This window comes from Cydia fagiglandana, chromosome 9 (genome assembly GCF_963556715.1).
Source record: "Cydia fagiglandana chromosome 9, ilCydFagi1.1, whole genome shotgun sequence".
Taxonomy (NCBI): domain Eukaryota; kingdom Metazoa; phylum Arthropoda; class Insecta; order Lepidoptera; family Tortricidae; genus Cydia; species Cydia fagiglandana.
Genome location: NC_085940.1, coordinates 11,313,310 through 11,340,248, shown reverse-complemented (window position 1 = coordinate 11,340,248; position 26,939 = coordinate 11,313,310). Strand labels below are relative to the sequence as shown.

At 42.0% G+C, this 26,939-nt stretch overlaps 2 protein-coding genes and 1 long non-coding RNA gene across 3 annotated transcripts in view; 1 reads left to right on the top strand and 2 right to left on the bottom strand.

Annotated features, from left to right (window-relative positions):
• LOC134667398 (uncharacterized) overlaps positions 1-7,591 on the top strand; it is a 35,789-nt gene extending 28,198 nt beyond the window's left edge. Inside the window, exons 8-9 of the mRNA XM_063524800.1 lie at positions 2,265-2,416; positions 3,189-7,591. Of these exons, the coding sequence (XP_063380870.1) occupies positions 2,265-2,416; positions 3,189-3,269 (233 nt within the window). The 3' untranslated portion in view covers positions 3,270-7,591. The remainder of the gene's footprint in view (positions 1-2,264; positions 2,417-3,188) is intronic.
• A 584-nt stretch (positions 7,592-8,175) lies between these two features.
• LOC134667360 (WD repeat-containing protein 3) lies at positions 8,176-20,034 on the bottom strand. The gene is made up of 17 exons (XM_063524737.1): positions 19,780-20,034; positions 19,452-19,661; positions 19,081-19,278; positions 18,409-18,582; positions 17,858-18,054; positions 17,092-17,309; positions 15,879-15,999; positions 15,452-15,653; positions 14,646-14,735; positions 14,148-14,285; positions 13,122-13,391; positions 11,920-12,084; positions 11,329-11,394; positions 10,368-10,528; positions 9,866-9,995; positions 8,844-8,936; positions 8,176-8,358 (listed from the first exon to the last, which is right to left on the bottom strand). The coding sequence occupies exons 1-17, from the start codon at positions 19,948-19,950 to the stop codon at positions 8,194-8,196; spliced, it is 2,769 nt and encodes a 922-aa protein (XP_063380807.1). The 5' UTR covers positions 19,951-20,034; the 3' UTR covers positions 8,176-8,193.
• Positions 20,035-20,367: 333 nt separating this feature from the next.
• Positions 20,368-24,171, bottom strand: LOC134667641 (uncharacterized). Its single transcript, XR_010098670.1, has 3 exons — positions 23,882-24,171; positions 23,170-23,358; positions 20,368-22,026 (listed from the first exon to the last, which is right to left on the bottom strand). It is a non-coding gene; the product is annotated as an uncharacterized LOC134667641 (long non-coding RNA).
• Between the last annotated feature and the right edge of the window lie 2,768 nt (positions 24,172-26,939).

Genomic DNA, 26,939 nt, shown 5'->3' with positions numbered 1-26,939 from the left:
CCATACACACGCGCCGCCGCCGCCCCAGACACGACAAGCAACGGAACAGTACGTACACACCTCACTAATACGAGATGGTGTGCAACGCGTGCGGGCTCTACTACAAGCTGCACGGCGTGCCGCGCCCCACCGCCATGCGCCGCGACACCATACACACGCGCCGCCGCCGCCCCAGACACGACAAGCAGCGGAACAGTACGTACACACCTCACTAATACGAGATGGTGTGCAACGCGTGCGGGCTCTACTACAAGCTGCACGGCGTGCCGCGCCCCACCGCCATGCGCCGCGACACCATACACACGCGCCGCCGCCGCCCCAGACACGACAAGCAGCGGAACAGTACGTACACACCTCACTAATACGAGATGGTGTGCAACGCGTGCGGGCTCTACTACAAGCTGCACGGCGTGCCGCGCCCCACCGCCATGCGCCGCGACACCATACACACGCGCCGCCGCCGCCCCAGACACGACAAGCAGCGGAACAGTACGTACACACCTCACTAATACGAGATGGTGTGCAACGCGTGCGGGCTCTACTACAAGCTGCACGGCGTGCCGCGCCCCACCGCCATGCGCCGCGACACCATACACACGCGCCGCCGCCGCCCCAGACACGACAAGCAGCGGAACAGTACGTACACACCTCACTAATACGAGATGGTGTGCAACGCGTGCGGGCTCTACTACAAGCTGCACGGCGTGCCGCGCCCCACCGCCATGCGCCGCGACACCATACACACGCGCCGCCGCCGCCCCAGACACGACAAGCAGCGGAACAGTACGTACACACCTCACTAATACGAGATGGTGTGCAACGCGTGCGGGCTCTACTACAAGCTGCACGGCGTGCCGCGCCCCACCGCCATGCGCCGCGACACCATACACACGCGCCGCCGCCGCCCCAGACACGACAAGCAGCGGAACAGTACGTACACACCTCACTAATACGAGATGGTGTGCAACGCGTGCGGGCTCTACTACAAGCTGCACGGCGTGCCGCGCCCCACCGCCATGCGCCGCGACACCATACACACGCGCCGCCGCCGCCCCAGACACGACAAGCAGCGGAACAGTACGTACACACCTCACTAATACGAGATGGTGTGCAACGCGTGCGGGCTCTACTACAAGCTGCACGGCGTGCCGCGCCCCACCGCCATGCGCCGCGACACCATACACACGCGCCGCCGCCGCCCCAGACACGACAAGCAGCGGAACAGTACGTACACACCTCACTAATACGAGATGGTGTGCAACGCGTGCGGGCTCTACTACAAGCTGCACGGCGTGCCGCGCCCCACCGCCATGCGCCGCGACACCATACACACGCGCCGCCGCCGCCCCAGACACGACAAGCAGCGGAACAGTACGTACACACCTCACTAATACGAGATGGTGTGCAACGCGTGCGGGCTCTACTACAAGCTGCACGGCGTGCCGCGCCCCACCGCCATGCGCCGCGACACCATACACACGCGCCGCCGCCGCCCCAGACACGACAAGCAGCGGAACAGTACGTACACACCTCACTAATACGAGATGGTGTGCAACGCGTGCGGGCTCTACTACAAGCTGCACGGCGTGCCGCGCCCCACCGCCATGCGCCGCGACACCATACACACGCGCCGCCGCCGCCCCAGACACGACAAGCAGCGGAACAGTACGTACACACCTCACTAATACGAGATGGTGTGCAACGCGTGCGGGCTCTACTACAAGCTGCACGGCGTGCCGCGCCCCACCGCCATGCGCCGCGACACCAAACACACGCGCCGCCGCCGCCCCAGACACGACAAGCAGCGGAACAGTACGTACACACCTCACTAATACGAGATGGTGTGCAACGCGTGCGGGCTCTACTACAAGCTGCACGGCGTGCCGCGCCCCACCGCCATGCGCCGCGACACCATACACACGCGCCGCCGCCGCCCCAGACACGACAAGCAGCGGAACAGTACGTACACACCTCACTAATACGAGATGGTGTGCAACGCGTGCGGGCTCTACTACAAGCTGCACGGCGTGCCGCGCCCCACCGCCATGCGCCGCGACATCATACACACGCGCCGCCGCCGCCCCAGATAGATGAGAGTACTTTTCTGCGGACTCTATATTACAACGTTGGGGTTGAAGGATTATTCCAGATAAATAATTGACATTGGCATGAGCTCAAGCGCCAGCCCAACCGTTGGCCAAGAAAATTACCTCCTATTCGTAGATCTCGTACGATACCTACCAACAGTTTTTTTTTTAATACAGAATCTCGACGCGGAGCCAACACGTGCTCGGAGCCCGCAGAGCCGCCGGTGGCAGCCGAGGGGGCGCCCGAGGAGGCGGTGCTGGCGGCGCTGCGGCGGCAGCTGCAGCCGCACCTGCTGGCCGCGCTGCACGCGCAGAACACGCGCCCGCAGGTAACCCATACCATAGACTAGGAATCTTCTAGCTAGACGGAGCGGGGGACGAGGTGAGCGTCCCTTGCCGTGATTGGTCCGTTCAAAGACACGGGTGTCACACAAAGATACTGACTCGAAAATGGAGTAAAACTACCGTATATTTGTGGCAGAGGGGGTAGCGCAACTATGCTCAGTCTGGAGGATGTCTTGTCTGTGGCGCAGACACTACGTCGCCAGTCTCAGGTACTCGGGTGGCTCTTTATCTATTATTTGATTAGTGGTCTATTGTTGATGGAGATAAAGTCTATAATCCGTTGGACCTTCAAGATGGTTCTAACTACTTTTTGCTACATAGTAATTTCCATGTTTTGCGGTAATTTTAACAATTGCTTTGTATTCTTAAGTACGCTGTGAAGTGGCTTGGCCGAAACGAAAAAGAGTATACAGCGTTCGACTTCGATGACTCCCCGTAGGCGGTGAAACGACAAGCGAAACTCATAATAACATGCGTTTTGAAAATCTCCCGCAACCCGCATGCGGGCCCTATCGACCAATGATGACAGTTCCCCGAATGCGGGCCCTATCGACCAATGATAACAGTTCCCCGAATGCGGGCCCTTTGACTTTTATTTGGCCGTCTCTGCTACAATAAAATAACTCTTTAGCATACAGTACACCGAATCGTATCGCGCTGTTATAGCAACATCTATTTAGCTGTCAAATTGAGGCACGATTTGTTTAACTTAACATAACCTCTAGCTGTCCAGTAATAAGGTTGTATTTCCTGTAGGTCGGTCGCAGCGCTCCCGAGTACGACGAAGCGCCGCTGAACCTCGTGGCGTCGCACGCGGCGGCCGAGGAGACGCACTGACTGCCGTCTGTGATACGCGGACCAGGGACCCGCCCGACATTAACTAACTGCTGAATCAGGTGTTTGCAAACAGTTATAACAGATGTTAGAATTTTCTTGGTACACTTTATGTTGTGCGACTACATAGACGCTAGCGGCATCTATCGGTCACCGGAGGCGTTACTCTCTCAATGAAGATCTCGGACGTAGAACGGAACACGTCATACAATTATCCTCTGATGGTCCATCATATGAGAATCTGCAGTTCAATTTGAAATTAACAGTATAGGGAATATGGTTGATTTTCTTTTGTTTTCTAATCAAAAGAAACGACATATCGAAGTTTGCCAAGAATATTCATCACTCTCACTAGCTCGTTTCATTAATTCGCGTGAAAGTGTTAGCGCTTGTTTTGTAAAAGAGGCTGTACGTATAGAAGGGTAAAGCGATTATATTTAATAAAGACATTATAATATCGTTTCTTTTACAATGCAAACGTAACACGTCGCATCATAGTGATAAAACAAATTCAAACGCATAATTCAATAATGTTTTTACATTGTTATTTATACTATTTAGTTATACAAGGCCAGTGTCAATAGACAATACATAACCAAGGATATTAAGTTTACATTTTGAACAGCGTCAGTAATCGGGCATTATGTTATGAATATTATACCTCCATACAGTAACGATATTTATTTCGTTTGGGCAAAACATTTTCAGCATTCAATATTTGTGCCTATTCATTATCATATTAACATAATATTTGATGCACACGGAAGCGATTTTAAATTCGATTTACAATATTCATTACAAATGATAACACAGTCACAAAAGTATAATTTCAGTATTTCAGTTACAGCATCGAGTTAAGTTTGTTAGGTAACGTTCGTGCGTTAAATGCGGTTCGGTTCGTATACTGTACGCGGATGGTGTGTGGGGTTTATTTTTAATATTATAAATAAGATGTATTCTGGTCCCGAGGCACCGAGCGCACTCAGGATCATGTCCTATCACAAAACTATCTCGAATATTTCCGTACACGGCGGGAAGAAGTTGATAACTCGAGATATTCTACCGAAGAAATTTGAACTTTAAATAAAATTACATATGGTTCAAATTTCTTCAATTTTTTCCCACCAGATATCAACTTCTTCCCGCCGTGTACGGATTTCGCCGTGGGTAGTTTTATGATAAGGACACAAGGCTCGCTCTATGAAGCATACGTTACAATTATTATGGCAAGTAACACAAGTGGACAGCGCCAAATAATAATACAATACAATCGTTAATTTTCAATTGTATCGTATGCCCCTAGGATGCGTCGCGGGCCGAATGCCAACTGTAACGCAAAAGTGAAATGACGTACGATAGGAAGACAATGATAAATAAGTATATTAAGCCTTGCCTTAAAATGCTCTCTTATTGATGAAATTATATAAACGGTTACCTTTTTCAGGACGCAAGTATTCGTTTAGAAGTACGTAATTTAAGATATTGTAAATTTTATTATTTACATAGTACATAGGAGCGTTAAAGATAAATCATTAAATTATAGCGTTTAATTTATTTCCCATTTCGGTCAGTATTTAAAATGTAAGTATTTTTTTCTGTCGAGTATTGCCTTAGTTCTTTAAGGTTACAATATTAAGAAGCAATAATGACAAATGAGTATCTACTTATCGTAACGTATACGTTATGCAAACCATTTATATATTTTGATGAACAGTAAGGTGGTAGGTTATAGATACCGTTAAATAGCTTCGTCGCAATGTTGTACTAGAGCAGATTCAATGTTTTCAATAATGAACAGTTGCCTTCGTATAATATACTAATCTACATTTTAAATGACATAGTTTTTCGGCATTATTAAAATAGATAAATAATTTAGATACGATTTTTATGTTAGATAATTTTCTAATGTGTGGATGTATTCATGCATTCGCGAATGTGGAAACATTCAACAACAGCGAACAACCAAAACGTCGAGGCATTATGTGTTTAAATTTACCGTGAACACCTCATCGTGGTCAGTGTCTATCATATTTATAGCAAATGGCATTTACGTTGTACTCATCGCGTATGTTTTGTTGTTGCCAGGCGCGCGCCGCCTGTTCGCCGTCCCTTTACTTGATATTCTCTACTTAATTTAGTTGTATTGAATTCGTGTTTAGTGTCAACCCCCACGGGCCAGTAATAGACAGTCTATGAGACGTTGTGATACCTTAGCTAGTGGCCGTGAGGTGTAGCTCGCGGCCGAGTGATCCTCTTGCAGCTATTTTTGTCCTCTATGTCACGTTTGACGCGCTAAGCTTACCGTATTTTATAGCTTTAAAATTGAGATTATTTATTGTTTACTATTGGGATCACCTTATGTACTCGTATAGGTCGTCAGTGTGGTAGTGTTTACTGCTTAGTATTGCTTACTCTTACTCGACGAGGCGATGGTAGTCTTCTTGACAATAAAGTTTCGTAAATTAGGGTTTAAATTAAACTATTCTCAAATTATGCTCTCTATCGAACTTTTCTAGCTCTCTGTCGGATGATATTAAAAATCGATCTGTGAATGATATTGAGGGAAACGCACGTCGACGTGCTTATTTTTCTATAGGAAATCTATTTTGTGGAAAATAATCTCAACCGAAGAGTCATTCTCGGCACCCGCTGCGAAAGCTGCTGGCATTAGTGATACAGTATTATTTTATTGAATTTTATCATTGTAAATGTCTTAGGGTTATTATTATTTAGTATTTTTGTAGTTTTAATAATTGACGTCTGTTATTATGCTATTGGTATCAGGTGAATTCTCTCTTGTCAAGTACACACTAACAATGTTCCTTATGAAACTGTATTTTAATCAATTATTTATTGAACTTGTTAAATCAACTTTCCTCATGTTTTCCTTACTGGGACCGTAGCATTAACGAGTAGTGACGCCTTTAGATCTTCCAATTCGGTTATTAATTTATAATTTAGGTTAATTTATGAATATCTTAAGAATTTGATGAACAATGTATATCGATATTTAGTTACTAACAAACCGGTTGTGTTGTGTGTGCTTATGCTCTAACAAGCATGTGTTTGTGATTTTATTTGTGCCGTTCTGTTCCGTGGATTCGGCAGCAGACAGCGACCTTACTGACGTGTATTATTGTAATTTATGCTGAAATATTGGCTACGAATCTCTTTGAAATTCCAATTATATTGAACACCGTTTCTCAATACTAAAGACTGACAGACGCGCTATGCTTTCAGAACCTTTCTGCACCGCTAGCACAGTAGCGTATTTCCTGTCCGTCAAGCGTGCGTCTCTGTCGAACTAGCTTCAAATTTGTTTGTGAGTAAGAGACGGCTAATTCAAGCTAGACATAAACGCTACTGTGATAGTTGACGTGCATTGTATGTATTAATCTGTGCAACAGCGCACTTTCAAGATGACAAAAGTATTGTAATTAAAATGTGATATTTGTTTGAGAATGTAAGTGCGTGTTTCCGAAAAGCAATAACATTGTGATAAGTGAATGAGCATTGTTTGCGAAACTCAGGCTTATTCTGAATGTAATGTTACTGTCAATTAATGTATTAGGAGCGGACAAGCCCACGGGCGTCGCATAACATGTGATTATACAACTGAATAAGCAATAACGATATGATTTCTTTATACATTACATTATACATAAAGCTATATTGAGCTGGTTCGTTCGATCCACTAATTTCCAATTGTCGATTAAATGCATATTAACTCAACATTTTATAGACGGGTCTATCACGAATTTATTTTATATCCTCTATTTACCGACGTTTCGACAGATTTGAAAGTGTGATGTCTACCCCAAACTTTTTCATACACTTTTCGGTAGTTGCACAAATCTCTGTTTTGACAAATTGCTGGGACATAAATTCGTGATAGACCTATCTATAAATGCGAGTTAATATGTTTTCAAAACGCAAAAGTTTTAAAGAATAAATATGTGTTTAATACTCAGGGATGTAGCAGTTTAAAATGAAAACGTAATTAATTCAAATGTAATCTAAAATTAAAAAGCAATAATTCCGAATAGAAAGCTTAGGAAGGACCATTCGTAAACGATAAGTTTGTCTTCGGAACATGATCTATGTATCTACATATATTTGTATATTGTGTAAGTTTCAGCATAAATTATCCACTGAGATTGTGAGCACGCGTGCGGAATACTCATTGTGAAACATTAATTATTGTTGTATAGATGATAAATAATGTGACTTACGCAGGGATGGATACTTAAATTATTAAAATTTTAACTGATATATTGGCTATGTAGTGAGTAGAATATTTTTTTACAAATAAATGATAGCAGCTATTAGTGTTTTTGATATTGCCCTTCATATTCCTTTTCCTTCACTAATTTGTCCTTTTTCTTTGAAGTTATAAAATTTTGGTAGAAGTAATTTTGATATGTTTTATTGCAGTTTTTAACTTAAAATTCCATGTTAGAGCCTAGCTAAACTTGGCGTCCTATTCTGGCATCCTTCGCTTTGCTCTGGACGCAATATGCGCCCTAGACGAAACGGTTTAGCGATGCTCTTTTGCCCTTCTATGAAATACAACCGCATACTCAATTTTAAGATTTCAGTGACGTATTTTAACACATTCACTGTGCGAACTACGGCGCGTCGCTCATAAGTTGATAACACTGTTTGCATTTGTAGCAAAAAGCACCTACGAATAGAAACCCCGCCTAGCGGGTCGCTGGCAGTGAATGTGTTAACCCTTTATAAGGCAGAAATTGATTATTTAAAAATTGAACCTTATTACTTAAAAAAGATGTGGGAATATATTCCCCCTGCTGTGTTTAAGGCTTAACTATTGCAGCCATTACAGCAAAATTGCAAGTTCGTAAAAGAAAACTGCCCGGTCGTAATACACTCAAATAAAAAACAACAATAACTAGTAAGAATATATTCAAGTAACAGTAACGATGGGCCGTTTGAGCGCCTGCCTCGCGCGGCGGCGGCGGTCCTTGCTGCGGCGCGCATCGGTTGCCTCGCGGAACAGCTGCTCGGCGTCTGCCGCTTCCGCCTCGCGGCGCATCCATTGTAGCGCGTGCACGTTGTAGCCAACCATGTCCTGGGAAAAATGGCAGAGGTGACAGTAACCAATTAACAATGGTGTTTTTTAGGGTTCCTTACCTTAAAAGGAAAAAACGGAACCCTTATAGGATCACTCGTGCGTCTGTCTGTCCGTCTGTCACAGCCCATTTCCTCCGAAACTACTGAACCAATTAATTAAGTTGAAGTACACATATGTTAGTTTGTGACCCAAAGACGGACATGTAACGTAAACAAATGAATTAAGGTGCCTATTGTTTCACAGAATTGTCGTATCGCATGCTTTTCTTGTCCAGAAAAGTAAAATTTCTGAAATATCTAGCTTCAAAAGATCAAACCTATATAGGTTTGATCTTAGAATGATATTGTAACCACATATACCTACCTAAATCATTGAGTGAGGATTCAATATATTGAAGTTAAACATGTTAATTATTTATAACAGACAGGTAAAAACAAACAAACAACTTTCTAACAAAAGGATAGCTTCAACAGACAACTTACCCGCATCTCTGACAGTCGCATGACTGCTTTAGCTTGTATCTGTATAAGCGGCTTGAGCAACGCCTTGTGGGCCTTCAGCGGCGCGTGGTGAACCTTGGTACAACAAATATAAATATTAGGCCCACTTGCATCATTCCACCAATCCGGGGTTAACCTGTTAAACCTGCAGTTACCATGGTTACCAGTACAATTTGACACTAGATTAATGTTTTAATCGCTTGACCATAGGTTAGTGGGATGATACAAGTGGCTGGCCCTTAGGTGGCAATCTTAACCCAGCCCACCTAGCCAAAGTGACAATCGCCATCGCTACGACAGCGAAACGCTTTGTGTCTCTCTATCACTCTTCCATATTAGTGCGACAGTGACAGTTGCGTTTCGATCGCTAAGGAGCGTAAGCGATTGGCGTGTTGCCGTCATATAGCGGCCGTCTCCATACAAATACTGCGACATTCATATTTAGCCGTATTATTTAGTATGGAGACGGCCGCTATATGACGGCACCGCTATCCTAGGAAAACCGATCTTAACACTTGAGATTCCGAGTCGATGACGACCAGCCGATTTTGTCAATTGTACCCATTTTCAAGAGCCTCTTTCCACTCGAAGACATCAGTGTAGTACAGTCGACGTCAAAGATATGTTTACACTTTTGCACCTTGTGCCTTTGTAATAAGGCGAAAAATCTAAACATATCTTTGACGTCGACTGTTAATACCTACACGATATCGTGAGTGCATTCAAAGGCATGGTATTCGCCAGCCAGAATATCATCCGAAATATTTTAATTTAGAATTTAATTTGGAGCTTTGCTGACCCGACATCGATTAGGTGGAAAGCCAGGGGTAAAATCAAAAAGAAATCAATATTTTTTATAGCTAATTGCTTACGTAATTTTTTTTAAAGAGATAAAACTAGTGTTATGTTGCGTACCATCTCCCACGCTGTTAACTGTACATGGCTGGACCTTATGCCTTTCATAATAAGGTTCACCGATGTACAAGTGTTGGTGTTTGTATTACCTTAAGAAGGAATATAGCTGTTCGGCATAGAAGCTCGGTGTTGACGCCGCGCTCGAGCATGCTGGGCAACATTCGCACGATGTCGCACGCAGTATTGAACGGTAGCAGCAACAGGGCCTCTTGTAAGTCACTGCAACACGAGAAAATATAGCTACAGACCGACCGCTTAAATGAGCCCTCGCCTGCGCGGTACGGGGGCGGTGGGAAAGGATGACTAAGGGTCGGTTGCACCAAACTGTTCGTATCGTTAAAGAGTTCGCAAAATTTTTATGTATGGAAAGTTTCATAGTAAACCACCGGGGCGCGCCGGCTGACGTTGATCAGTCTGTCAAATGTGGTCGGTGCAACTGGCCCTAAGGGCGGCGGGGAAGGTGCGGGCGCCGTACGTCTGTCGCCCACACCTTGCCCGCCACCCTCATACTCATTTAAGCGGTCGGTATATAATGTTATGTTAAGGTGCGGTGGGAATTTGAACTTCTGTTAGGAGTGTTGCTTTTTGTACCTGGCTCGTATCTTCTTTAGAGTCTCCAACAGGAAGTCCTCCTCGTTGTCGCAGTTGTACGCGGCCATGAGGAGCGGCGGCTGCACCGGCTGTCCGCGGGCTTCGCTGCGCTCCTTCTTGTAAGCGGCGCCGATCGACAGGCACTCCATTATCGAGTCCGCCTGTACCACAAACAGGAGGTGAAGATACCAGAGTAGGGAGTATTACTGCAATGTTCTGCAGCCAGAGTGCAGCACTAATTTGTTTAGTAAACCATAGAGTAACTTATACATACTAGGCCTTAAACAGTTTTTTGACAAGTTTTCACTATGACATTGATGCCACGCGAAACGCAAATATTGGGATTTCTTTATCTGCCTATCTATCGATCGAATAAGCAAGAGTGATAGAGAGGCAGAAACAGAACTTTCAATTGTCGTGTTTCGCGGTAGGCCATGTGATTGACGTGACGTGCGATGTATCAATGAGGTTTGTTTACTGTATGTGCTAAAGGTGCCACCTACGCAGAGCTTTGCCTAATATTCCCCATTAAGGGCTACATGCTATTAGATATTCTGTAAAACTTACATGGCAACATGAAAGAGTACGAGAGAATAGAGTATACTAAGTTATATATCTTTATGAATCTATGTCTATACAGAACTATTTATAACCCTTTACCAGTCTGACATTTCAAAAATGACAATCGATTGTCAGTGTTATTCATTGAAAATAGACCACATAGTGCCGTAGGTGGGAAATATATATCCCTTAGCTTAGGTTAAGCCTTTACCAGCGGGCGCAGCACTCACTATCGCCTATCATGCGCGACCCTTTCGCGCTTACATACTTGTTAGAACGTGACAAACAAGACAAGGGATAAAAACCGTGCTATGCCGCCGGAAGAGACTATTGTGATGATAAAAAGTTACTGGTATTCGTATGTTATTTTAAAATGATTGTATATTCAGTAAGTACTTACAGCCTTTTCAGCTCCTATGGTTTTTTTGGTTGGCATCGTGAGGCCCGGCAAACCAGGGACAGGTGCCTGCAACAAAAAAACAACAAATTATTATCCTGAAATAATTACCAATCAAATTTGAAAACCTATATTTTACTTTTGTCCACTAAATAAAATGTTAAAAATTGTGTCCTTCTTCTTCTACCACATCTCCTACGCTCTATCATATCTATCATCATCATCATCATCATTTCAGCCTATATACGTCCCACTGCTGAGCACAGGCCTCCTGTCATGCGCGAGAGGGCTTGGGCTATAGTCCCCACGCTAGCCCAATGCGGATTGGGATTGGGATCATATCTATACTGTATATTATATCTATTCTGTATTATTTTGTATGGAGACGGGTGCTCTGTTTTCCTAATAGCACCCGTCTCCATACAAAATAATACAGCTAAATATGGATGGAGTAGTATTTTGTATGGAGACGGCCGCTATCCTAAGAAACCAAAGCTTTCTTTTATGTACATAGCGGGCGTATCTGAAAAGGTGAGTTAGGCGAGCTATGGCAGTTATTGTTGTTTCCTAAAATTGCATCATACGTGTACGTACATGAGTTTCGCCGGTAGCTAGCCCCTCCTCCTGCTCGTCGGTGTCCCCCAGCACTAGCGGCTCTTCGGTGCGCGTGTACAGCCGCAGGGCGTTCTCCGAGCCGCACGAGGCCACGTGCAAACCGCCCGCGCCTACGGCCAGCGCGTGGCATGAGCCTGCGTGACCCTGCCAAATAAATAAGTTCTAGGTTAACCCGCCCTTTACCAGGCTTATAGTTAAAAAATGATAATCGAATGTCAGTCTTACTCATCGAAAATAGAACACGTTTAAGTGCCGCAGGTGGGAAAAATATATCCCTTAAGCATGGTAAAGGGTTAAACTTTTGCTAGGCAATTGCTTCCAATCACGTTCCTTTAAAGCTTAAAAGAGAGCCAGAAGTCCAGAGGACACATGCTACTAATTGTCCAATTCAACTAAAAAGGAGGAATACGTCACGGGTATGCCTCGCGAACGCTCTGGAGCATGCCCCTATTTAATTTTAATCAAAAAAGGCAATGCGGGCATAGTTGAAAGTAGTAAGAGTAACATCTAGAGTCTAACCCTCGTTTATTCATGGAATTAACAAACCGTTGTCAAATTTCATCTCTTTGTAACAAACAGAAACTAAATGACAGAGATAAGGACAAACGAATATCAATAGCTTGTTAGATTTGACAGTTGTTTATGAATAACGACATTAGACTAACACAAAACAAAACACTCACTTGAAGTATGATAATGTTGTCATACATATCCGCATCCCATCCTTAGACGCAGTGAAGAAATAATGCGTGCTCGGGACGAACTGAAGTGACGTCACAGAGTCATTATGGGCAAAGATGAACTTGTGGCAGTCGCCGAAGTCCATGCCCCAGATTTTGACGTTTTTTTGCAGGACCTAGTGACGATGATGTTGTATAAAGGTATGCTAAAAAGCCACAGCGTGGACATAGCTTACAAAAACACTCACTTGTAGTGTGATAATGTTGTCATACGTATCCGCATCCCATTGCTTGACCTTGCCATCCTTAGACGCAGTGAAGAAATAGTGCGTGCTCGGGACGAACTGAAGTGATGTCACAGAGTCATTATGGGCAAAGATGGACTTGTGGCAGTCGCCGAAGTCCATGCCCCAGATCTTGACGCTTATTGGACGACCCAGGGACGATGATGTAGGTATGCTAAAAAGCCACAGCGTGGACATAGCTTACAAAAACACTCACTTGTAGTGTGATAATGTTGTCATAAGTATCCGCATCCCATTGCTTGACCTTGCCATCCTTAGACGCGGTGAAGAAATAGTGCGTGCTTGGGACGAACTGGAGTGACGTCACAGAGTCATTATGGGCAAAGATGGACTTGTGGCAGTCGCCGAAGTCCATGCCCCAGATCTTGACGTTTCTGTCCGAGGAGCCGGTGGCGATGATATTGGAGTCGTAGCTGATGTCCAGGGCGTGGACTGGCAGCTTGTGGCCGTACAGTTGTAAGTAGAACTAGAGACAAAGTAAAGTTAAATAAATATTATTATCTTCTTTATTTATCTTTCTTCTTAGACTAGGTCATTTATAATATGAATATAAAAGTAAAATATAAAAACACTTACAAAACAATAAAAAATACTTACCTATAAACACAATATAAAAAATATTATTTATTATTATTATTTGTGAAGCAGGCAGGCAGTTGAAATAAGTGATAATGCCTGTATCTAGAGCCATCAACCGACATATATTTAAGAAAATGTACAGTCAGCAGCAGAAGTTGCTAAGCGGGCCAGGTGTTCAAAATGATCTTGACACGACGTTATTGTTAAGAGAATAAGAGCGTGTCAAGGTAATTTTGAACACTTCGCCCGCTTAGCAACTTCTGCTGCTGACTGTACTGTATTTCGTAAATGTGACTAATCCAACAACACCACACATATTAAGCCTTTATCAGGCTAAAGGGATATATATTTCCCACATACGGCACTTCAAACATGTGTTCTAATTTCGATGAGTAAGACTGCCATCGGATTGTTATTTTTACAATGTCAGCCTGGTAAAGAGATAAAAGGTGTTTGATATTTAGGTGGTTCGAAATCGATTCATAATAATAAAAGATCAATGTTTTACCAAAAACCACAAACATTTACCACTTTGTAACTTCGTATTTTTAGACACGGTTATAATATAGATCACAGAACTACCACTACATTAAACAGATATATAAACAGCCACCTACAACTGTATGAGATAACTTAAACGTACCTTAAATGTATCAACAAAGAATATTTTAACAGTGGAATCCATGAGCGCCACCGCTATGAACTTGTAGTTGGGACTGATCTTGACGGCCGTCACCGCCTCTTCCAGTTCCAGTGTTCTTGTGTGGAGTAAAGAAAGAACCTGCAATAAAGTACCTAATATTTATCTTAAACCTTTATAAGGCGGAGGGAATATATTTCCCACCTGATTTTGAACTTAATCCGATTTATAAAATTCCACCAACTTTGATAAGTAAATACTATAAAATCCGATCAATATAAATGGTTCATAACAAAATCGAATAGAATCGTCTTACCCCCTTATTCATAAACGCGCTACAAGCCTCGATTAGCTAATAATCATTTTGTCTTTATCTGTCATTTTGACTTATGTAGTTGTAAGAAAGGGATAAAACATTATGTAACTAAATCAGGCCCCTAAAGTTTTATTACTAAGGGAGTAATTATTTATATTTATTTTTCAAAACAAGAAATTACATACTTTTGCTTTTGACTCCCCCGTGGGATCCGGTATGAGCTCAAACTGCCAAAACTTCACTGTCTTGTCGGCGCCGCCGGAAACACAGCCTCTCTGAAAAAGGATAATACTTATTGTTTTAATAATCGTTAATTTCAGAGGAGTTGTAGAACACTCGTTCTAGGCTGCGGCCAACATCTCTATGATCGCACTTGTGCTTACGTCTGGTATTGAGTAGGGAGACGTTCGATAATCGACACTAACACGATGGTAGTAGGGTTCATACCGAGCAAGGAGTCATGGCGATGCTGGAGCCCTTGCTCTGGTGCTCAGAAACAGCCTTTATATATAGAAACGACCGCTCTAACGCCTACGTCTATTATAGATCAGTGAGCCGTCCGATAGTCGACTTAAACACGATGGTAATAAAGTTCATACCGCGTCAGACGTCATGGCGAAACAGCCTATATGACTGCTCTAACGCCTACGTCTATTATAAATCAGTGAGCCGTCCAATAATCGACTCTAACACGATGGCAGTAGGGTTCATACTGAGTTAGGCGTCATGGAGATGCTAGAGCTCTCGCCCTGGTGCGCAAAAACAGTATATATGACCGCTATAACGCCTACGTCTATTATAAATCACTGAGTCGTCCGATACTCGACTCTAACACGATGGTAGTAAAGTTCATACCGAGTCAGACGTTATGGCGATGCTGGAGCACTCGCTCTGGTGAGCAGAAACAGTAGGTATATATGTATCTACGTCTATTATAAATCAGCGAGCCGTCCGAGAATCGACTCTAATACGACGGCAGTAGGGTTCATACCGAGTCAGGCGTCATGGCGATGCTAGAGCACTCGCCCTGGTGCGCAGGAACCGTCTCTATGACCGCTCCCGCGCCTACGTCAAGTATAAGCAGCGAGCCGTCTGCGCAGCCCGCCGCCGCGTGCCGGTCGCCCGGCAGGAACGTGAGGCTTGTTGGTCGTCCTGATGTTAGGGGGATGGTGCGAAGGCAGGACTGATTTGGCCTGACAATACATAGAAGTTAATCATCAATCACCATGAAACCAAACACATAAAATCAAAAACTAACAACACCTCACAGAAGCTTGGCCAACGAAGGTGGAACAAAATAAGCGTACAGTGTAGTCATGTAATTTTACATACATACGTATTTTATTGGTCATGCTAGCTACAAACAGTTATGCAAGTAATGTCAGTTCGAGCACGATATTAAAAAAGAAAATACATACCTGTTCCATAGTTTGACGGAATCTGCTGACGCGGACAGAACGGCTAAATTGTCAGAGCTGATGGCCACGCATCGCGGCTCCTTCTGGTGTCCAGGCATTCTTATCTGTTTGAGACATTTCACTGAAAAAATGTGCTTAGTATTAGTAAATTGAAGACAAATTCTAGGAGACAAGAAATTGCAGTTAATGGATTCAGTCTGGAATATGTTGAAGAATATGTATATCTAGGTCAAATAATATCTTTCAAGAACCAAATGGATAAAGAAATTGAAAAAAGAATAGCATCCGGCTGGAGCAAATATTGGTCACTCAAAGAAATCATGAAAAGCAACCTTGGTATACGGATAAAAAGCAAAACTTTTAACACATGTGTGCTTCCATGTCTAACCTATGGCTGCGAAACTTGGTCTCTTACTAAAAAACAACGAGATAAACTTGCAAAGTGCCAGAGAGCTATGGAGAGGAGCATGCTCGGTGTAAAATTACAGGATAGAAACCGCAGCTCTGACATAAGAACCAGAACAAAAGTGACAGACATCCTCACCCACATAGACATGCAAAAATGGAGGTGGGCAGGCCACACTATAAGATGCAAGACAGAGAAGTGGAGCCAAAGAATTCTCATGTGGCACCCTACAGATGGATCAAGATCGCAAGGCCCTCAATTAACACGATGGGAAGACGAAATTATACTCACAGTGGGACCACTCTGGACAAGGGTGGCAAGAGAGAGGAAATACTGGAAGGAGTTGGAGGAGGCCTTTGCCGACAGGCACACTAAACCAAGAGACTTCATATAAACATTCAAAACTAAAAACCAACAATCATGTTCAGAATAAAGGGCTATATAAATAAATAAAAATTAGTAAATTTAGTATTTTCAAATTTAGGGTTTAGTTCAGGGGCTCACCAGCCTTTTATGAAGTAGATCAGCCGCTGTACGTCGGTCTAGCTAGAACAACATCGTTATCCATAGTTATTAGGAAAAAATACCAGTGTTCAAACCTCCTTCAACCCCTAAATTGTCTTACGTAACACACAAATAATTAATTGAAACATAACATAGAAAACTAGAAGTGATCCAAGACGCATCACTTCAGGTTTAGACTTTTTCACGGTTATCCTGGAAACAAATGCTCAGATATTTATGAGCACCTTGGCCGCTCCAATATAGCTGATGAAATCAGGAAAAATAAAATGCTTAGTTGCTTACCTTCATCCTCCTCAGGCTTCAGACTGTGCAGCTCAACAGAGTTGTCAGCGAGTGTCACACCGACACGCAGTTCCCCGGTGACGCCGAGCAGCAACGTATTGGACTTTAGCTTCGCACCCAGCTTGATGGAAGTGAGTCGCCGCACTTCGTCAGTTAGCGACAGGAGCTCCGGTACTTCCGGTGCGTCGGCATCCACTTCACCGGCTTCTTTTTGTTTTCTATAATTTTAATTGTTATTTGTCTTATTGATTTATGACGATTTTTGATCCCCCCCCCCTAACATCATCCAAAAATCATGCTTCGAATGACCCCGTTTCCTCCTACGTCATGCTACCATCATCCGATGTCCAGACCCTCCCCTAATTTGAAATGACGTAATTTATGAAGCCCCTTACAAAATATGCAATAGTTTAATTATTGTTTAAAGATAGCGCACCAAATCCACCAGCTAGCATGGAAAAACCATTAAATATGTATGTTAAATTTTATCGCAATATTAGCAAGTAAAATGAACTCAAAGCCAAGCTAATCAAGCTAGTCAGGTAGAAAATAAGTTTTGATTTGATTCGAGTCGGACTCGCCCACCGAAGGTTCAGTACTTTTTAGTCTTTTTTGTTATAGCGGCAACAAAAATAATTTTATCTGTGAAAATTTCAACTAGCTAACTTACGGTTCATGAGATATAGCCTGGTGACAGACAGTGGACTCTTAGTAATAAGGACCCGTTTTAATCTTTTGGGTATGGAACCCTAATAATAATACTCACGTCAACTTTTTCCTCTGCTTCTTTATCCTTTTACTCATCCTTTGCTTAGCCTCTTCGTCTGTACAAAACGAGAATATTTCCAGCAGGGAGTCCGTCCCGTAACACGCCAATATGGTCTGACCAAGATCTGTGGTGAGGCCTACGACACGCCCTTTCCCGCCGCGCATTAGGGTGCCCACTTGGTGACATTGTAATACCTGCAATAATAAGATATATAAGTAATATTTATAAATCAAATTCCCGTGAAGTCTGTTCATATTGTATGCGAAAAAAAGTGGCTGAATTCACAGTTTTCAAAATAAAGTCTAAACATTATTTTAAGCAGAGACAAATAAATTAATAAAGATATAATATTATTTCTGTTTGTGTTTTAGGTGGAGCATGAACCACAGTACTCTTAGCTCTACAGCTACACAAGGGACATTTTCACATGCCTTATAAAAATCATACTTAGTTGGTTTAGCTGTATACATATAATTATTAAGCTTCGCACACAAACTTCAGTTTTTTTGTCTTTATAATTTTAGTATGAATTATGTAGATTCGCTTACTGAGCTATCTTCTAAGTTGTCTGTTTCCTCCAACTTGACAATTTCCATCTGCCTGATAAGCTTGTCCTCCTCCTTAACATCAGATGTCCAGTTGAGCTTCCACACCCTTAATTCCTGGTCCATGCTGCCTGTCACCAGGTATCGCTCCTCTTTCATCAATGCAGCAGACCACACCTAGGAATTATTAATTGAGAAATATTATAAATCAATGCTCTATAGATTTTCAAGTATTGAAAAGTAACAGAGGCCCAAAAATGCCCCATGTATGTAACTTGGCGTGAAATAAATTTTATATTGAATGATTTTTTACCATTTTATAGCACATCTAAGTTTCTATGTTAGCAAAACAAAGTTGTAGATGTTAAAATAAAAGTTACATGAGTACCTTATCTTAACTCTTTATAAGGCATAAGGGTGTCAGAAAATTGAGCCCTATCACTTTGAAATAAAGTTCAAAATTAGGTGGAAAATATATTTCATCTGCCTTATAAGAATTATTAAGAGTTAAAATTCACTTCACAAGCTGTGGGGAGGTAGGGGACCATTGGGAAGTCGGGAGGCTCAGGTACCCCCTTGTAAATCAGGAGAATTTACAATGGGGTGCCTGAGCTATACATAAGATGAAATAGGTAGTAAAAATTAATTTAGCCTGTTTTTTAAATATTTTTATACCTCCATTTGATGTCCTCCTAAAGTCTTGAAGCAGTGTTTAGTTTCAATATCCCAGAACTTGACAAAAGTGTCCTTGGATGAGCTCACAATGCAGTTCTTCCCGTTGATGAATAGAACACTAGTTATGGCACCCTTGTGGCCACTGAATCTTGCTATACCAGTTTCTGATACTACATCCCAAAGAATTACTTCTGTATCCTGTACAAACAAAAAGTGTTCCAATTTTTCTTTAAAGTAGGTAATAAAAAAATTATATAAGTAAAAGTTGTTGGGGCCAAACTTTGTTTGAACAATCTTTGCTCTTGCACAAATTATACTTTAGTTTACAAGGTTGGCTGATTTATTGGTTAACTTAATATTAACAACTTTACCTTAGATCCAGACACCAGCCGGTGTCCCTGTTCATCATACTGCAAGCATGTAATGGCTGACTTGTGTCCAGCAAACTGGCACACAATCTCATTGTTCACGAGCTCGAACACGCTGATGTTTCCATCCACGTAGCCTACCGCCATATGGTTGCCCGTCGGGCTCGCTGCGATCTGAGATACCACTACATTTTCGCCAGAGAGCACTTGTGCCTACACAGTAAAAATTTTACATGTTTTAAAACTTTGAAATATTACCTAGTTTTAAGTCGTTGTAACTTACGTTAAATGTTACGTCTAATTACGAATTAAGTTAAATAGTCAGTCTTACCTTTTCTCCAAGTCTCATGTCCCAAATAATAACATGCTCACATGCACCCACTGCTACATATCGTCCGCTTACTCCATTTAAAGATACATGTGTACAATTACAGTCGGCACTGGCGATTATGTTAAAGGTGCCGCTGGGCGCGTAACGTAAATATTGCTTCGTAAGACCCATACTTTAAATAAGTTTAATACAATAATAACCTAACCATGCTCTTGAACGTTTGTTTACGACTTTGCGCATGGGCATGGCATGCTGTCATTACTGTCATTTCATTTTGACGTATAACTTCCGTTGCACGCAATATTTTTTTGACCCCAGCTTAATCAATATGGCCAGGGTAAGTATAGTTGGTCAATCAAATCTTGTCAATAGAAAAAGGCACGAAATTCTAATTTTCTATGGAACGATTTACCTTCGCGCCTACATTTTTTAAATTTGCTCCTTTATTCTACTGACAAGGTTTGCTTGACCAACTATAAGTATAGCCGGGTAAACAAGTTTGTCAGTAGAAACAGGAGCAAAATTCAAAGTTTCTATTGGTCAATTACCTTTCGCGCCTACATTTTTTAAATTTGCTGCTATGGAAGGTAGAGATGAGGAAAACAATCTTCATGTATTAAAAAGTGTCCCTCAAAAACATTAAATAGGCCGCGCCGCGGCGCCACTGTGCATCGTGAACCAATTATTGACGGTCTTTTAGCCTTGTCGGTAGTGACCCCGCTTATGAAGCAGGAGGTCCCGGGTTCGAATCCCGATAAGAGTATTTATTAGCTTTTTATTATTTGTATTTGTAGGTATTTAATACCAATATATAAATTAATATTGATATACATATGTAAGTTGAAAAAGATAGAGAACAGAAATTGTGATGACCAGCATCACTGGAGGAGGCCTTCACCCTCACAGGAGGGGTTGTTGCAGAATAAATTACAAGAAAAAAATATAATTACTTACTACTTATTACATAACCAAGCATAATAGAACATTGATTTGAGGAATATTAAATATTATTGTAATACTAAACCTAATGTAAATTTAAGTTTATAATATTGTGTTTGTTTTACCGGCGAGAAATAAAAGGCTCTTTTTTGTTTTTCGTTTTTAATATTAATATAAAAGTAAAATATAAAAAACACTTACAAAACAAAAAAAAAAAACACCCGAACACATTTTTATATATGTATATAATGTAGTGGCGGATTTGCAGTCTTTGCCGCCCTAGGCCCCAGGCCCTGTAGCCGCCCCTTTCTCAGCACCCATCATATTGACTACATTTTGAGTTATTTCTTGTTAACATCAGCGAATGTTTTGTCACAATTTGCCTGCATCTGACCCTTGTTCCAGTCTCTAGGTGTTGGTCGAGACTCTTCGCTATGAGACCGTCCGCTGAGACGACTATCGCAACAATGATCGTCGAGTCAACATCCCACATGGCGGTAATCTCGTATATAAAGTATTACTTACCTAAGTATCACTAGTGAGATTGAGTTGGAAATCAAAACCTGAGTGTGCGCGCTGCGCGGTAGTTTTCAGCGAATGCGAGTTCTTAGTTCGGGGCGAACTATTAGTAATTAAGACAATAACTTGGCATTTTTCCTATTCATTTTAGTTTTGGTTTTGGCTGCGGCGTAACGTTTATTTTTATATTTTGCCAGAAAGTGGGCTCGCATAACCACGTACATATCGATAACATTTTTTAATATATGTTTGAAATGGTCGACACATCCAACTTTTATCAATGCTCCTTTTAGTCATTCTTGCGTAATTTCACTGATCGTCTCCATATTGGTTAAAGCTTTGCTTATTACTCTTAACATACATTTCTCTATCATTTTGGTCAGATTGAATAGATCGTCACTAGCATAAATTAACCCGCCGTATAAATCCATTTTATCGATTACGTCGTTTCTCACTAACAGTTTTCCCTCATTAGGACTCATTTGTATGAGTTTTAAACAATTATTGCATTTTACGATTATTCGCAATTTGCGGACGATGTACCCAGCAATGTAAGACTGAACCGCGTCACTGGTTTACAGCCTCGTTGTAATCATGGTCTTCATAACCATGAATCAATGGTTACCAGATCCTTCGCTCCTAGTAAGTTCTTCAGCAAATCCTTGCCGGAAACATTACAACCGGGCGTATTAGGGAAAAACGAGACGCCAATCGGTAAACTTGTGCAAACATTTTGGGATCAGGGTGATCGTTTCCTCCACACGAATATCTCATGACGGAGAAAAATCTCTGAAAACAAGTCAAAATTATTATTCAATAAAAAAATATAGGACCTCGGGTCTCAAACTATCTCCATAATTTTATCTAAATTGGTTCAGCGGTTTAAGCGTAAAGAGGTAACAGACACACTTTTGCATTTATAATAGTACTAATATTTGTATGGCTATGTTCGTTTTTTTAGCATTAGAAAGAAGGTAAGCGATAAAAAACGTCCACAGCCCAAAGTTACGCCTCATTTCAAAAGAATTAAACCCAAAAACACCAGGCAGAAATATATTGATGGGTACATTAAGTATATGGACTAGGTAGGAACTGTATCCTAAAAAAATATGTGCCACCTGTCATGCTTAACGGAGCTCTCTTAGACAGAGTACAGAGTTTCAAGTACCTAGGGCATATTGTTACTGCGGACCTCAAGGATGATGTGGATATGGAGCGGGAGCGGAGGGCGTTGTGCGTAAGGGCGAACATCTTGGCTCGCAGGTTTGCTCGTTGTAGTAGTGACGTGAAGATAACGCTTTTCAAAGCGTACTGCACGTCGCTGTACACGTGTGGCCTGTGGGCGGACTACACGCAAAGAGCGTACAACGCGCTCCGCGTCCAGTACAATAACGCATTCAGGGCGGTGTTGGGGCTGCCCCGCTACTGTAGCGCTTCGGGCATGTTCGCGGGGGCCCACACGGCCTGTTTCCACGCCACCATGCGCGTGCGCGCAGCTGCGCTGGTGCGGCGCGTGCGGGCCAGCGCCAACACTGTCCTGGCGATGATCGCAGATCGGCTTGACTGTCCTTATATTGTGCACTGTTGCATCAGGCATGTAAGGACAGGTGTAGGTTAGTTTTGTATGTATTGTTGTGTTTTTGTGTATATATTGTATATCATTATTCTTTAATGTGATTTGTAAATTTTTAAATTTTATTGTTAATTTTAGTAGATTATATTTAAATGTAATGTTATTAATGTTGTGTAATCAAAATGCAAATAATGTAAAAATATGAGTATAATTAGCTTGAATTAATGAATTTTAATTTATTTTTTATTTTTAAAAAGGCTTTCTGGACTTTCTCCAAAAGTAAGGCAGCATACATGATGCAGATTCCATACAAGCAGATTCATATTCATTGGATTACATAATTAGTAATTATTAATTACCTCCAACGGATCTTGAGATAGGGTTGCTGTCATCAAATACTTGTAATCACATGCAACATTCAGCATATCCAAAATTTCAAGTGTTGCCCGTAAAGTTACTTTTAATCCAGTTAACGTGCTCCTTGACACAGGTATTTTTTTTTCGAGCTTTTCCCAGTCTGCAAGGAATTCTAAAAATTCCTGGATTGCCTGAAAAAAGTATTTCTTCATTAAGTAAACAAGCTTCAAAGCTATACAATGAAATATTAAGAGGAAAGGGGACGGCCGCTTCTCTACACAAAAGTATAGTCAGTAGTAGACATTTACAGATATTAGTAAGGAGCAAAAAATATATTCCATACAAATTTTTAAATGTTCCTAATTTTTATATTAAACTAAAAATTACAGTATAGGCTGTATAGGTGCCAAGGGATATATTCAGGTTGCGAGGCGGCGGCGGTTCCGGCATATTAACATTAACACATAATATTCACTACCAGCAACGCATAATTATATTAATTCTAATTATAATCGGCATAAAATATTCTTCACTATAAGAGGTATCTACTAACAAAAATACATTAAAAGGTTGGCTACTTCTGGTTTAAGGCACCGTCCGGCCGGTCTTTCTTTATGACGGTCTTCCCTTAAATGTTATATTGAGTAGACGGACTTAGCTGATAGACGGTCTTCTCCGCATTGACCTTAATTTTAATCGCCAACTATTTCTTACCTTTCTTCGTCTGCAATTTTCATTCACGTACAGAGCATCTCTTGGTATACGCGAAGACATAGCTTGTATCAAATTGAATACAAGATCAATAAATTTTTGTGTTGCAGTTGAATCCTTCAATTCCTCGCAATAGGGTTGATAGTGAGCCATGGCGACCGAAATTTCGTGACCAAACACCTGTTTTTATAAGATTAATAATATTAGTTTTGATGAGCCGAAAGTCCTACGAAATAAATCCGGACAATCAATGAAAATTATTGATTTATAAATTCCTTTGGCAATGCTATAATTCGCCTACAAAATGATTATATAATAGTAACGTTCTGGCATCCTCTGTAGGCTGTCAACAAGGCGACCCGCTCGGCCCGGCAATTTTTAGCCTCGCTATACATCCTTTAATTAAGGAACTAAATTCTAAATTGAACATATGTTATTTAGATGACGGGACCCTCGGCGGCGAAGCGACTTCCGTCCTCGAGGATTTAAAAAAAATTAACATAGACCTGAAAGAAATTGGCCTCTCACTAAATTTTTCAAAGTGCGAACTTTTTATTACAGATTCCTGTCCCCGGACAAGGACAATACTTACAATCAACCTTTTTAGACAACTCGCCCCTGGCATCAAAATTGTAAACAAAGAATCGCTTCACCTCCTTGGCTGCCCCGTCCTAGACCAATCCTTTGAAAATTTCGTTGACTCAAAAATTCAAAATTTTACAGCGACATCACACCGCCTGGCCAAAATTAATCTACATTCAGCCTATTCCATCTTTAAGCATTGTCTTTTCGTTCCAAAATTCACGTATATTCTTCGCGGAACCCATCTTTGGAAACACCCCAATTTGGTCTCAAAATTAGATACATTGGTCGTTGAAACACTCACATCCATCTTTAACATCTCTTTTGACGAAAGGTCTTGGACCCAGGCTAGCCTACCCATTAGGTTTGGGGGCCTGGGCATCCGCAAAATTTCTTGTGTATCCTTACCTGCGTTCTTGTCCTCGGTGCATGGTGCTCAAAGCCTTATAGGGAAAATACTAGGTCCTTCTATTGGATCTATGGAGGCCGCGCACTGCTCCGAGGCCAAGAACGTCTGGTCTATAACCTGTCCCAACACAGACCTGCCTGAAAACCCCTGCTCGCACTTAATAGAGGCTTCTGTTGACCAGAGGGCTGGCCACTATTTCGCCCAGCGTATTAGCATCGCTATACAGCGGGGAAATACGGCCAGCCTTCTGGGCACCTTGCCCGTTGACGGCGATCTGGGGCAAACTTCTTGCTCAAGTTTCTTTTTGTATTATTTTACGTCTTCATTTATACAAATACAGTATATTATAGCGTCGCCTAGTACCCATAGTACAACTTTTGCTTAGTTTGGGGCTAGGTTGACCTGTGTAAAGGCCAGTACACAATGGGCCAGCGTGGGCCAGTCTGGGGGACGCATTTATGCGTTAGAGGGAGCAAGTGATATTGCTATCTCATTCTACCGCATGGCAGCGTCCCTTGGCCTGGCCGGCGCTGGCCCATTGTGTACAGGGGCCTTTAGATGTCCCCTAATATTTATTTATTTAATATGTTTTTGATAAAAAGCCGTAACAGACTACCGCACCATACCGCGACTTTAGTGCGGTGCGGCGCACGTATCGATAGTCGTAAGGTGGTCGCCGTACGTGCGTTAAGAGCCCCCTCCAGACTATGCGAAGCCGCGAACGCGAGTGTGGAGTCCAGAACGCAGACCTGCGAAATCGACTCCACACTCGCGTTCGCGGCTTCGCCCGCGATTCACGCGCATAGTCTGGAGGGGGCTAAGGATGTAGCTATAATTTGGAGCGTGAAAGAGATATTTTAACCGCACCATCAAGGTCGTGGCGCGGTGCGGTAGTCTGTTACGGCTTTAATGCCGGCTACATACGTAACGATAAATCGTTGCGATAAAACTGTGCAGTCCGATTGTCCGATTATCGATTATCGTAACGATTTGTCATACACACGGTTCGATTTATCTGCACAGTCGGACTGCACAGTTTTATCGCAACGATTTATCGTTACGTATGTAGCCGGCATAAGACTTACCGTCCTCTTCAGACGCTTGCATTTATGTACAAGATTTGAAGCGCGCCGTTTAGCTTCTGCCATTTTTTGTAATAGAGTTGAAGTGGAATTACGGTTCTGCAAACGATTTCGTAATATTCGACAAGATTTACATCTTGGGTACTGTTGATTTCTTTCGTAAGTATCATCACCAATAATCACACCTTTACAAAATCTGAAAATTGATGTAATTATTAGATAAATTCGTTTTTATCTTTGATTATTCTCCTGTACCATTGTTTATGTATAAATAGTGCTTTAATCTACAGGTACCTACATAATAAGGGTTCTTAAAATACACATAAAAGTCGAGTTTTAATAGGATAGGTTCGAGAATTAAGACCTATTTAATGTACCGTTACATACAATATTTTTAATGACAAAAATGTTAAATAAAATCAAAGTTAGGCTTACGAGTTATCCTTTTATTTTAAATACAACTGTTACATTATGGTATATATATTCATAAGACGACTGCAAACAGTTGTATTATCGCCTACACCCATAGTACAAGCTTTGGGGCTAGGTTCCTCGTATTCGAAATGAAAAGTAGAGTGTTTAACTCGGGTGAATGGCATCATTTTAGCCTCGGACTATACTCTCACTGCGTTCATCCCTTGGTTAACAATCTACCAAAACTTACTTATTGTCGTCAATCTGAATACCAACGCACAAAGGCCATCTTTCAACCGATTTTAAGTAATCGTAGGTGTTGTCATATGAATTAATTTTCTCCTTTAGTGGCAATTGTTCATTATTGGGAAAAATTACCTGCAATTAAATAGCAATTATGTTTCGTTACAAATTCAAATCATGCCAACCGAATTTATTGTTACATTAATAAACACTTACAGTGACAGTTAGATCATCGTTTAAACGTATATGATGTTTAATCTTCTGAGTTTTTGGATCCATTCGCATAAATTCCAGCCCATTAGGATTTTCTGCATGTAGCCAAAAAGGCGGC